Here is a 14,901-nt window from a genome sequence, read left to right as displayed (position 1 = left end):
TATTTGGCACATGGTTCGCTATTCTGACAGAAATCGCCCCTTGCACATCTGTGATTGAATTGCGAATGTATTGCAGATCGCTATCCACTCGTAGATCAATGCGCAAACCCCAAACCATGAAAGAGGTTTTGTTATCTGTGCATATGTGAGCAGCTCTGTGGCATCCACTAATCTGCAATTGAGGTAGGCTGAGCAAGGCCAGTGACCCTCCTCAAAAAAAATTGCGTTTTTCCTGACACACCCAGAAAACTGCAGGTCTCCACCCACAAACGCCAGCTGCCTGCCAATCAAACTCCATCTACAATCCATACACACTATTTTACCTCACATATGTGCAATGCATACACATCAAGATACTCTGGGGGAAATTTACTAAGATGTGTATACTACTTCTCATGTGATGTTGCTATGGGCAACCAATCAGTATCTACTTATTTATTTAGCACCCTCTAAGATAGTAGACAGGATCTGATTGGTTGCCCATAGCAACATCACATGTGAAGTAGAATACACATCTTAGTAAATTTCCCCCACTGTGTGCTGCCAGACCTGCATTGTGACCAGTGCATGGAATATACCCCAAAGTACCATCTATGCTTTATTACAGGCTGCTCTGTTTAGCAACCCCTTCATATTATCTTACAGGAAATATATGATTGTTTATGGCTTAGAAAACCTGCAGGTGACAGCCCAAAAAATAAAATTAATGCCTAATTTATTCCGTGCTTGTTAGGTGTCGTCACCCGTCCCGATATACTAAGGGGGTAAAGTTATTAAGGTGACTGCCAGGTGGCTGTGCCAATGTAACATCCAGATGGAACCATTACTTTATGTACATTGTGCTACCGCGCCAGCTGGGCAGCCTAATACCCCGTAAACACGTGCTTCGATTTAGGGTCATTTTCCATTCGATTTTGCTTCTAGAAGCAAAATTTTATCGAATTTGATTAGAAAATTACCCTGAATTAAAGCGTGTTAACTGCCTCCAATACAGATTTGATCCCAATGCGGGGCCCCGCGGCACTGGGATCGGAAGCAGAAATAGACTTGACTGGCAAGTCTATTTCTGCTTCCACCTTCCAGATCGAAGGCAGTTACATCCTGCTCTATGCAGCATCCCCCACACTATGGACGAGATTCAGCAAGCTAAAAATGCCGTAAAAACCCAGTTTTCTGGGTTTTTACTGCATTTTCATATGCAGCAAAGCCCCATTGCTGGGACGTCGCTGCGGGGGGATAACGCCAGTTCCTATTTGGCGTAACCCTGTGGAAGCCTATGGGCTTCCCTTCGCGCCCCCCGCCGCCCCGCGCGCCCCCCCCCGATCTGCGCTGCACCCCCCTCACCTGTGTCCGGGCAGCCTCCTGCTGTGCTGCCCGGACCAGTGATATCCTCCTGCCTGCACCAATTCTAAATGCAGGGAGGAGGAACCGAAGTCCACACAGCTGTGTAAGGGTTCCGGCAGGGAGAGGGGGGGACCCGGTGCACATTGCCGGGCATCGCTTTTGCGTTAATAATCGCATATGTTACTGCATATGCGATTATTAACTATGCGAATGCCGGCGATGTGCACCGGGGATTATTGGTGAATCTCGCCCATTGTCCTGATCGATGCCAGCACCCGCCAGTCGATTTCGAATCGGTTCCGATGGCCACCACATCAAACCGTCTGTATGCCCCTTAAAGCCAAAGGGCGGGATGTATTAAAATACATCGCCGCCCTTCGCGCCCCCCCCCGCCGCGATGCCGCCGCATATGTACTAACATATGCGGCTGGCATCGCGATGCGGTGACGGAGCCCCCCCGCGATACCTGTACTGTGGTCTGCGGGGGGGCTCCGTCACCTCCCAGCCGGCTTCTGCAGCTTTCACGCCGGGGACAGCTAAGCAAGCTGTCCCCGGCGCTTCCTCCTCCCCCTGCAGCCGGAAGGACGTCCGGCTGCGTTGCTAGGGGGAGGAAGGGCTTACCTTCCGGGATCCAGGAGGACCTGCAAGAAGGTAAGCCCAAGGGAGGGGGGAAAGGGGGGGTCGGCGAGGCGGCGGGTTGCGGCGACGCGGCGGGCGGCGAAAAGAAGCCCATAGGCTTCTATAGGGTATCGCCACCCAAAGGTGGCGATACCCTGCCCTGCGAAACCGCTGCGAACGGGTTTTAGTACATAGGAAAATGCTGTAAAACGGGGGTTTTACCGCATTTTCCCTTTAGTACATCTCGCCCCTAGTCTCCTTCACACGCCACAAGCATTAGATGCTACATGCCAGTTGTATAACCTTCCTTACATGCACATGGTCAATGTGACTGGTAAGTCCCTGGGTGCCCATACACTCAGCATTACAAGGTGAGCTACATTGTACATGGGCATTAGCCTAGGGCACCTGGAACTTGTAATCAGGCTCCTGCTGGTGTGACCAAAGAAACCGCCATTTAAGAGCATGTTCTTTTTCTGCTGTACTTCATATTGATAAATTGCACCCTAAATATGTACAAACCATGACAATATGCTGCAATAAGGTCTAATATGAATAAATGGACCCCAATGGATATTCATCAACAGGGTTAGACGTTATAATTGTCATTTTGTATCGCATCTATTTGCCATGCAGCGATGTGAAGCTGCACCGCTGCCTACAGTAGCCGCAGACGTTCCACCCATATCGCGCAGCTGTGCGGAAGCGCTGCAGGGATCCCTGCCGGAGCGGCAGCCTCTCACACAGGTACTACAGAGAAGATCCCTGCAGGAGCGGCAGCCTGGCTGGCACAGGTACTAGGCAGCTTAGTACTGGGCTCATAGGGCGACGCATCTTCGGGTATGCAAATAGGGTGGGCCGGGCCTGAGAGGTGGTAATAAATAGTACATGGCAGCTGAGTGTGCAGGAAAGTTCCATCCAGCCAGGAGGAAGAGTGTGAGTGAGGAGGTGCCACCTCCAGCCTGAGCTCCTGGGATAGGATTGTTGCTGGCTGCCCAGTGCCCTGAGCCGGAGCCCCCTCTGCAGTCAGAGTACATACTGTAGGTAAGTCCCTGCCTCCCCATTCCAGGTCCCTGAGTGTCACCTGCACACACTGTCCTGCTCCGAGTACACTGCAGGCAGACAGCTGAGTAACCTGCTGTGTACTGTACATAATAATCTGCTTAATCACCATTGTATCTATACACTCTGCTTACATGGCCGGAAAGTATTGTACACACGTCCAGGACAAACATTGTCACCAGAACACAATTATCTCGTGAAAATGTGTTTATAAATATTAAGCACATGGAGACTCCAGTCATAGGAAGGACACTTCTCATAACTGGTCAGTGGCCATTTCATACAGCGGGGCATGGATGCTAAGGTACTGACACTGACACCTGTTCTATACATTGGGGGTATAGACTCCGTATCACACTGACTGACTGCTATTATTATATACATTGGGGGTATAGTATCCGTATCACACTGACTGACTGCTGTTATTATATACATTGGGGGTATAGTACCTGTATCACACTGACTGACTGCGGTTATTATATACATTGGGGGTATAGTATCTGTATCACACTGACTGACTGCTATTATTATATACATTGGGGGTATAGTATCCGTATCACACTGACTGACTGCTATTATTATATACATTGGGGGTATAGTATCCATATCACACTGACTGATTGCTGTTATTATATACAATGGGGGTATAGTATCTGTAACACACTGACTGACTGCTGTTATTATATACATTGGGGGTATAGTATCCGTATCACACTGACTGATTGCTGTTATTATATACATTGGGGGTATAGTATCTGTATCACACTGACTGACTGCGGTTATTATATACATTGGGGGTATAGTAACTGTATCACACTGACTGATTGCTGTTATTATATACATTGGGGGTATAGTATCCATATCACACTGACTCACTGCTGTTAATATATACATTGGTGGTATAGTGTCTGTATCACACTGACTGACTGCTGTTATATTATATACATTGGGGGTATAGTATCTGCATCACACTGACTGACTGCTGTTATTATATACATTGGGGTATAGTATCTGTTCCACAGTGACTGACTGCTATTATTATTATTATTATTATTATATACATTGGGGTTAAAGTATCTATATCACACTGACTGACTGCTGTTAATATATACATTGGGGGTATAGTATCCGTATCACACTGACTGACTGCTGTTATTATATACATTGGGGTATAATATCTGTTCCACAGTGACTGACTGCTGTTATTATATACATTGGGGGTATAGTATCTGTATCACACTGACTGACTGCTGTTATTATATACATTGGGGGTATATTATCTGTATCACACTGACTGCTGTTATAATATATGTTGGGGTATAGTGTCTATCACACTGACTGACTGCTCTTAATATATACATTGGGGGTATAGTATCCGTATCACACTGACTGACTGCTGTTAATATATACATTGGGGGTATAGTATCTGCATCACACTGACTGACTGCTGTTATTATATACATTGGGGGTATAGGATCCGTATCACACTGACTGACTGCTGTTATTATATACATTGGGGGTATAGTATCTGTTCCACAGTGACTGACTGCTATAATTATTATTATTATTATTATTATTATATACATTGGGGTTATAGTATCCATATCACACTGACTGACTGCTGTTAATATATATACATTGGGGGTATATTATCTGTATCACACTGACTGCTGTTATTATATACGTTGGGGGTATAGTATCTGTATCACACTGACTGACTGCTCTTTATTATATAAATTCGGGGTGTAGAATCCGTATCACACTGACTGACTGCTGTTATTATATACATTGTTGGTACAGTACTGTATCTTTATCACCCTGACTGCTATTATATACATTGGGGGTATAGTATCTGCATATTACGCTGACTGACTGACTGACTGCTGTTATATACACAGTGACTGACTGCTATTATTATTATATACATTGGGGTTATAGTATCCATATCACACTGACTGACTGCTGTTATTATATACATTGGGGGTATAGTATCTGTAACACACTGACTGACTGCTGTTATTATTATTATATACATTGGGGGTATAGTATCTGTAACACACTGACTGACTGCTGTTATTATATACATTGGGGGTATAGTATCTGTAACACACTCACTGACTGCTGTTATTATATACATTGGGGGTATAGTATCTGCATCACACTGACTGACTGCTGTTATTATATACATTGGGGGTATAGTATCTGTAACACACTGACTGTTATAAACATTGGGGGTATACAGTACCTGACTGCCTGCTATTATTATTATTATTATTATATACACTGGGGTTATAGTATCCATATAACCGTGACACTGTTAATATAAACATTGACTGTTGACACTGACTGTTATTATATACATTGGGGTATAGCATCCATATGATTACTATGTACGGTATATTGGATGTTGGTAGTTATTAGTGTTTGGATTACATTGTGACTATATACAGTACATTGTGGCTGAATTACCCTTTGCATGAATGCCAGCAAGTCCCTGACTAACGTCGCTGGTCCTTCATGTATGGCTACTGAAAGCTTAAGCAGCTGGATGTAAGGTATAGCCCTGCATCATATACAGGCACGAGTAGCGCAGTCTGTGGTATGTACAGAGCATAACTATTTATTTCATCCCTATGTAATGGCATTAATCTGGGTGCAGACAGTTTATTTTTAGATCTGCAACAATTACATTGACCCAATATATTCAAATGCTGCTAATAATGATTTAGCATTCCAGTATTATGTAGACGTTTCCATGAATGAGGTAAACAGCTGAGAGTCTCCAATTTGGCAATAATCTTGGTATTGGTTGGTTTGACGGCAAATTCTCCCCTATCCTTTACTGCACATGCACCCACCTCAGGCTGGGCATGGTGCATAATAATGCAAATCATTAATAAGCAATTAATACAGTAATAAGGTCAACAGTTATGGTTTGCTCTCTATTGGAGGAAGTCAGCATGAATTGCTAATTAGAGAATTAGAAATCAGGCAATTATCAAATACCTGCACATTCACATTACGTATACATGCAGAAAATGTGCACTGAATGTGAGAATGCATCGCAGTCACAGTTTAAAAAGAAGCCAGCGATTATCGGCAGAAACATGGCATTTTTTAAGTGTGTTTGGAAAAACCGTCAAGGGCTTTTTGGGGAGGGCCTCTGACATCAGCGATGACCACTTCCAGCCTGTTTCTGTCACAGATTAGGGGAACCCTAAAGGTGCCCATACACCAAGCCGATTTGGTCCGACTGTGACGAATCAGGTCGTGAAATCGGGCCAAATAGGCTCGGTTTGATGATCCCTCAGGTCCGATGCACTGTCCCGTGCACATCGGACCCGAGCAGGTGGTCGGACCTGCTGACCGTCCGACCACCCATCCTGGGAACTCCTATGCGTGCAGCAAGGGGTGGGCTGCTGGGTCTGGCCAGCTAGTTGGGTGGCGGGGGCGGGTGGCGGGGGCGGGCAGCGGCGACTGGGAAGCGGCATGGGGCAGGCAGCAAGTCCTGACTCCCTGCGGCGCTGGTCAGTGGGTCCGTCAGATGGGAACTGAGTGAATAGCGATATTCGCCTGGCGATGGCGCGGGAAGCGCTGCTAAATTTGAAAACACTGGCCGGACGCTGATTGGCTGAACCTCGAAGTGGGCATAAAGTGAGCGTGGAGAGTGCAGAGAGCCATGCGAATGGACGCGGTACACTTATACAGTGTCCATGTTGACCTATGTCGACATAGACACCCCAAAAAATTTAAAAACATGTCTACTTTTTGACCTGTCGAAATTCTAAATGTCAGCATTTTGACCGCATCGGCATTTTAAATGTCGGCATTTCGACCCTGTTGGGATTTTGGCCTTGTCGGGATTTTGCCGATTGGCCAGTGGTTGTCGGGATTTTGACTGTTGGGAAATAACTGAACCCCACTATAAGCATTATTTAGCAGTTTCCATATCATGGCAAATGGGAGATGTTTTCCAATTGGTCCTCTGTCCTGCCAGTCACGTTAGCCTCTACGGGTTCCTACATTTTCCATGAGCATGCTTACACACAGGAAATGTGCTATGCATAGACATAATACTTCCCATATAACCAGGCCGACAGGATTCATTTGTTCTGTGTCACTGCTGTTGTTTATGCAGCTGATGCACTTGTGAATGTTACTAATGACCCTTATAGGACACCATTTCCATTGGAGCGTCAGTGGTCCTTTATGAATGCCATGCATCGGCTGGCAGGACAATTCCACTAGGTCTACAGAAGATTCCGTGAGTGCCCATAAACTATGGAGCACGGTGACAGCTTACATCCTGGAAGCGTGCTGATCCCAGTACATGTTGCAACATAGCTGAGGCGCTCATTACAAAACTCAGCTCTTATTAGGGTGTATATTGACACGCCTGGATTATAATGTATAGAACCAGCCTATTTAGGTCACATGGACCAACCCATCCCAGGACTGATTTAGTTCTGTGTAATCATCACATATCTGCGGAGGAGAAGTCAGTTCTGGATGCTACTGTTTATGCTGCTTTGTAATGCGTTACTAGTCATTGTACCTTGTGCTATATATAGGGGTCTGGCATCCAGTGGTTAAAACAATTGAAACTCTTTTGAGCCCTTTGGGGGTAATCCCTCTATAGTGGCCTCTTGGAGCTGGACAGCCACAATTTACCAAAGAAAAGCATTGAAGCCCATAGCCACCCATTCACGGGAATAAATAATATTTAAAAAAATTATAATTATCCCGTACTGCGGTCCATCGCAGTCTCTCCACATGCTTCCATACAGTGAATGGCTGTCAGCACTCTGATTGGTAGATAGCTCCATCCATTCACCAGTCCAGGATGCTGGCAGCTATTCACTGTCTGGGAGGTGGGAAGAGAATACTGACTTGCCGCTCTGATTGTGTGTAAGTTACGGTGACATGTACATCAGTGGCTCTCAGCCTCCAGTTTTCCCAACAGGTCATGGGCCTGATACGCTAAGCTTCACAAGTGATAAAATGAAGAGTGATAAACAATCAACCAATCAGCTCCTATCTGACATTTTTAAACACAGTCTGTGACATGGCAGGTAGGAGCTGATTGGCTGGCTGTTTATCACTCTCCATTTTATCACTTTTGAAGCTCAGTGCATCTGGTCCCATGTCTTTTGAATTTCGGTTTTTGAAGCAGGTGGGAAAATAACTGACCCAGCAAAATCCATTTACTCACCTATGCGTGATTACAGAGATACACAAAACATAACGTGTTGGTGGTACTTAAGGTCTAAATAATAATTGTGTATTCAAAGGTAAAAGATTGCGACCGATTCATTACACACGCTGGGCTTGATTCACATGTGTTCCCAGTTGCATGCACAGCTGCGATTTTGTACACAGTGGGCTTGTGAAACTCGCTACGTACAATAGCGGCAATTGTATGCTGTCTCCGAATGAGCGTCTGACCGTAGACACCGGGGGGGTCTCTAGCTGCGTATGCCTTCGCCGTAGCTAACTGCGGCACACCTAGAAACCAGTCCTATATGCCTGTGTTTCTCTAACCACCACCTGTTACACCCGCCCCCCTCAAGCGCTACCTGTCACTCACTTTGCATATAAATGGTCAGATCGCTTAGAAATAGCCCTCACATCGCCCCGTGTGTAGGCCCGTTTACACATAGCGCCTCTGGGAATGTGAAACCTTGTTTATTATAGTATTAGTGACAATGAAATGATAAAGCTTTGAAGTCTGTCCTGTTGAAACAATAGTATCTGAAAAGTAAACCATAGCATAATCTCTGATATAATTGTGTACCCCATTACTTTAATACAAAAGCTATTTGAGTTTGTCTTACCACCGCACCCCTAATAAATGTCATTGTTGTATTATATTATTCCTATGGACAGAACGCGGTGTGTTAGGGCTGTACCGTCCTGAGGTCATTAATCATGTATATTTAATTATCTATATGTGTGTGCGTAAGGAGAAGAGCTGGTTCTCCCATACTTAAACCATAACTGGTTGGGTCCAGTTATTATCCTTAGTCATGTTGTGTCACATTTACTCACCCAAATAACATAGGTAACAGTTCTAGAGCAGATTTGTACAGGTGATTTTTGTTCCATTTTTTTTTGTATATTACTAAAAATATATAAAAAATGTTATGTGTTGTTGACTAATATCAATTACCACAGATTACATTTGGTGGTATAGTACGGATGGTGTAATGGTTAGCATTACTGTCTCACAGCGCTGAGGTCATGGGTTCGTTTCCCACCATGGCCCTAACTGTGCGGAGTTTGTATATTCTCTCCGTTCTTGCGTGGGTTTCCTTCGGGTATTCTGGTGTCCTCCCACAATCCAAAAATATACTGGTAGGCTAATTGGCCTAGAATGTCTGTGTGTGTATATGTGGTAGGGAATATAGATTGTAAACTCCACTGGGGCAGGAACGATGTGAATGTTCAAATTTATTTTAGTTTAATAGTGTACGTAAAAGGTGAAAGTGAAGGTGTGCTATATTTCCTGAGTCATATGTTAACCATACAGTAGATATATAAATATCTTCCAAATTAAAGAAAAACCTGACATCTCAGCGCAATAAATACTGGCTGGGAAGTAATAACACTGTATCGCCATCTAGTGGTCAATGTCCTAACACTTTCACTTGATCTTTGGACTTGCAGAGGACAAACCAGGTTTAAATATTAATTGACATTGTTATTGGAAGAACAGTGCTACTTTTTCACTAGTTACTGAATAATAGTAACAGTGCTGCTTGTATTATTTAGTCTACCTATCTACCAGTCTGTGTGGAAACAAAGAGAAGAATATAATTGTATCCGCTTGGTAACTAATCTAGAAAAGGTACATTCAGTAGGGGACAATTAATTAAAATTAATGTCAGTGCTGGCGACTGTGCGCACCCAAATGGAACAACACTTGAATTGCTCCTGCAGGCGCCAGCTAGTGGCTGCCGGCTTGCACAACAATTTAATTCTCCCCATAGAGGTGAGGAGCAGCTTTGGCGGTTTATTATATAGGATTCCTGCATTGAAAGTAAAAAAAAAAAGACAGAATTCAAATAAACTGAACATAGGAATGCACTTTTGTTAGTTAATGAGAAGTAGTGATCTTTGTGTTTTGGCTAACATTTCGTTTCTTCGGCATGAAAGCTGTGGACACATGGGCCAATGTGGCGGCTGCCAGGACCTGGCAGGGTGCTGGAGTCGGCTGGCAGGAAGGGAGGGGCAGCGTGATGGGGGCCATGATGCATTGTGCAACATGGCCTTCATTCCGAGATAGGAAAAATAGACCGTGCTGCGCAGTCTATTTCTTCATTCGGTTCCGATGCCGTGGGGGCGCATATCGGGATCAAATCGGTATCGGATGCTGCATAGAACAGTGCGATTTGCACTATGTGCTGTGTGATTTTGACTCAAATTCACTAGTGCAAATCGCACCATGTCCACAGCTTTAGGCTCAGATTCTCTAAGCTTCAGAAGGGATAAAATGAAGAGTGATAAACAGCCAACCAATCAGCTCCTACCTGCCATGTCACAGACTGTGTTTAAAAAATGACAGACAGGAGCTGATTGGCTGTCTGTTTATCATTCTCCATTTTATCCCTTCTGAAGCTTAGTGCATCTGGCCCTTAGTCTGTATAGCAGGGATTCCCAAGTACAGTCCTCAAGATGCATAACAGTCCAGGGGGCAGATGTATTAAGCCTGGTGAAGAGATAAACTAGAGATAAAGTGGAAGGTGAGAACGCACAAGCCAATCAACTCCTAAATGTCATTTTTCAGATAAAGCTGATTGGCTGGTGTGTGATCAACTTCTAGAGCAACTTCTAGAGCCTTGAGGAACTAGTTGGGCTCGTCTGGCGTATAGTGTATCACAGATTGTAACAGTGGCTGCAGTAGTATTTACATCAGTAATTCTTTTTTTATGTTATCATAGCATGGTATGTCCCAGTGGCCAAAAAATGAAATGAGGACCCAGCAGTGATATTTGGGGCTCACAGATTCTGCCCTTTCTAACGATGTCAGTGTGTGTATATCTTCCCTGAATACCCGAAATATATCCTGCTGGTTCCTAGATTAGATAGAGTGGTCCCTGAATTCTATGTTATTGTGTCCAACCCCTATATTACGGTGTCAGGGTTTGGTATAACGGTATTTCATCCAGAGTATATTAAACAAAACTTTTCTTGTCCTTCTTTGAACTAATGTTTCTATTCTGTCTTCCAGAAACGCCAATCAAACAACAACATGGATTGGGGAACCCTTTATGAAGTCATCGGAGGAGTCACAAAACATTCCACCAGCATTGGCAAGATCTGGCTGTCGGTGCTCTTTATATTTCGCATTATGATCCTGGTGGTGGCCGCAGAGAGTGTGTGGGGGGACGAACAAGCGGATTTCACCTGCAACACTTTACAGCCTGGGTGCAAAAATGTCTGCTATGACCATCACTTCCCAGTGTCCCACATCAGGCTCTGGTGCCTTCAGCTCATCTTTGTGTCCACTCCAGCACTGCTTGTTGCAATGCACGTGGCCTATGTGAAACATGAAGAAAAAAGCAAATTGCGTAAGAAGGGACCATGCGATGCCAAGGACCTGGAGGACATAAAACAGCGGAAAGTTAAGATAGTCGGTACGCTGTGGTGGACCTATACCACCAGTATCATGTTCAGAATCATCTTCGAGGCTGCCTTCATGTATCTCTTCTACTTCCTCTACACCGGCTTCCATATGCAACGCATGGTCAAATGCAGCGATGACCCTTGTCCAAACGTGGTTGATTGTTTCATTTCTAGGCCTACAGAAAAGACCGTATTTACCTTCTTCATGATTGCCGTATCCGGAATTTGTATGGTGCTCAATGTGGCGGAATTGTGTTACCTCATCATCAAGGCATCGGTGAGAAGGTCCGCGAGGAACCTGAGGAAGCATAACAAACACATCAATGACAAGGAAGAGAAGCAGAACATGATGAATGAGCAGAAGGAACAGTGATCTAAGAACCCAAGTCAGTTTGTCAATACTCTGACCCATCCCGCCATTCGCTGCAATATGCAAAGACAAGAAAGAATTGTTAAGCATGGTAGACATGCAAATAAAGTTTTGGCATATAAAAGTAAAACCTAAAAAAAAATAACACAACTGTAATGGATCCTGAATTACATGCCGCAGGATTCCCTTGACCAGAACACTTCTAGTTTGTTTTACAAGTCTAATGGTTGGTTTGTATTTGCTATTTATGTGACACAAAGAGAGATACGTTACTGTACGTGAATTTTATTTGCACCGACCAATGTATTTTTTGGGCTATGGATTCCCATGAAACACTGCCAATTTTCTCATCAAGAGAAAGACAATCAGCTGTGTGCAATGAGGTGGGAGCTGGGCAATATCCATTGGTGAGGATAGCCTTTCCCATCGACTCCTCAAATATCATTAGTATTAATATTTTCATCAATGTAAAAGACTTGCACTAACATGACATTGCCAGGATTATTAATCCTACCCAGAGCTGCCTCTGTGACAAGTATCCGTGCCTATGAACTTTAATGCTGCCTTCAGAATACACTGCTGCCTTAGTGGACCCTGGCGGTGTAGGAGTTAACTCTTCTATTACACAAGTATGAACTTAGTCTGTATCTAATGCCACAGTTATTATGCAATGACAGCCTATGTGCGCCTAGTGTACATGCCTTTATTTAGTTATACAGGTTTCTTCCACTATGAGAACTGCAAACAAAGGACAGTCCAGCACTGATACTGGACACTGGCCATTCTCCTGTATGGAGATAGAGGTCATGAGCAGATGTCAATGTAATCAACTGTATTTCCAGCAATAGGTCACTAGGTGGCGCACTACGTGTACAAATGTCAATGTAAAACTTTTTTTATTGTATGTTTTAGTTTGAATAAATGATTTTTACTATTCTTTATGGGTTGTTGGTCGAGATTTCAGTTTTATTTTTTTATAGCGTTCTACATAGGTCAAATAAGTCTTTCAAGTGTTTTAGTCACAGTAAGTTACACAACTGTACATAAATCTGTCATGCTTTGGTTACACATATAAAAAATAAAAAAAACATACACGCTCCCGCAGTAACTTTGGATTAGCCAGACGGCAATGCATGATGTCATTTAATGTCAGCTGAGAAGCTCTTGGTTCCGTGTCAGCCCAAAACCTATAGGAGAAATGTACTAAGATGTGTATTCTGCTTCACATGTGATGTTGCTATGGGCAACCAATCAGATCCTGTCTACTATCTTCTAGGCCCCTCCAGATGTTGTGAAACTACACATCCCAGCATGCTTTGCCACAGTTTTGCTATTAGAGAATGCTAAAACTATTGCAAAGCATGCTGGGATGTGTAGTTTCAAAACATCTGGAGGGCCAACGTTGGACATGCCTGTTCTAGAGGGAGGGTGCTAAATAAATAAGTAGATTCTGATTGGTTGCCCATAGCAACATCACATGTGAAGTAGAATACACATTTTAGTAAATTTCCCACACAATGTCACCTGTGGGATTAAAACGGACCACACAGACACACCTGCATCTCTAATTACAGTTATTAGCCAAGGATGCCCACAATATGCCATCTGTGGCATCACCCATGATCCCTGTATGTACAACTTGTACTGAGATTGAATACTCTTGTCTGGCATTTGTTTTGTGTGTGTAATATACAATGTACATGCAACCAATCAGAGATCAACAACAGCCAACATTGTTCCTACCAATATTCCACCAATAGGGAATGATTATTAATCATTGTGTATTTCCGCTGTAGGACCAGCTTGTAAAGTCATCAGTTCCTGCAAGGGTTAATGCTATGAATTGAATATAACACGGAATGTGATGTGGTAGGATACAATGATCATGAGTGGAAATCTATAGATTGATAGTTAAGTAAGAGTCTGACCTTTACAGTATAGGCTGTGTCTCCTCCCTGCCCCAATATGTGACATCCAGGGCTGGGGTGAGGTTTAGAAGTGGCATGGAGGGGCGTGACCAGCCTGCCCTAACTTCATGGGTTCAGCCATGCATACTCACAGAATGTGACAGCAGAGATGGATGAAGAGGAGACCCTGGACTCTATGGAATCCAATCGTGAACATTAAGACAATTCTCCCACCGCCAAAATACTTTCCTGAATCGTTTTTTTTTTTTTTTGTACCCACCTTGGCTGTTACCAAATGCCCACAGGAGAAGACCTATGAGCAGAGGAGGCTGGCTGCGGGCAGGACTGTTTGGTAAGAGAGCAGATGTTGTGTGCTGGGCCAGTGGGGGTGCTGGTTGGTGGAGGGTACCTGAGCTCACCCACATTGTACCCCTCACACCTGCACACTGCAGCTTTGTAGTGTGTGCGGTAGAACCTGATGCTGTGATGTCTGGGGGGAGTCTTTGGTACTCCAATACTGTTGCTACAAGTGATTTGTATTGCAGGTGATGTCTATGTGTATGGTATAACGTGTGTAGAAGTTGGTGCAGAGTTTGGGGCTGCAGCTGTGTCCTGCCACTGTGCACAGCTTATGTTCAGCACTACACTTCCAGCCAATTCTACGCTCACATGAGAGGCTCGAATTCCACTGAATAATGTCAGCAGCAGCAGCAGGGCACACCGCTGGCAGCTCAGAGCAGCCACTTGTACAGGAGGACAACCAGTATCAGCTAAATGACAACCAACATCGTGGCCAGACATACTGTCCCAAACATAGAATGTGTAGTAACGTTGTACTGTAATAGTGTTATAAACAACACACACACACACACACACACACACACACATATAAGTACACAAACATGATTATATATATATAGTAACATTGTACAGTAATAGTGTTATAAACACATGTACACACACACATATACATAC

General features: G+C 44.0%; 1 protein-coding gene across 2 annotated transcripts; it reads left to right on the top strand.

Moving 5' to 3' along the window:
- The first annotated feature begins 2,855 nt into the window (after positions 1-2,855).
- Positions 2,856-12,960, top strand: LOC146058014 (gap junction beta-2 protein-like). Of its 2 annotated transcripts, none has more exons than XM_083169938.1 (2): positions 2,856-3,006; positions 11,255-12,960. In XM_083169938.1, exon 2 carries the CDS (start codon positions 11,276-11,278, stop codon positions 12,020-12,022), a length of 747 nt encoding a protein of 248 aa, XP_083026064.1. In that variant the 5' UTR covers positions 2,856-3,006; positions 11,255-11,275; the 3' UTR covers positions 12,023-12,960. The 2 variants fall into 2 exon arrangements, with proteins under 2 accessions (XP_083026064.1, XP_083026065.1); XM_083169939.1 differs by having other exon boundaries at positions 2,862-3,002.
- The last annotated feature ends 1,941 nt before the right edge of the window (positions 12,961-14,901 follow it).

The sequence above is a fragment of the Crinia signifera genome, chromosome 2 (genome assembly GCF_055691185.1).
Source record: "Crinia signifera chromosome 2, ASM5569118v1, whole genome shotgun sequence".
Lineage (NCBI taxonomy): Eukaryota > Metazoa > Chordata > Amphibia > Anura > Myobatrachidae > Crinia > Crinia signifera.
The sequence above is the reverse complement of the archived record's forward strand: the minus strand, read 5'-3'. Positions and strand labels throughout refer to the sequence as shown.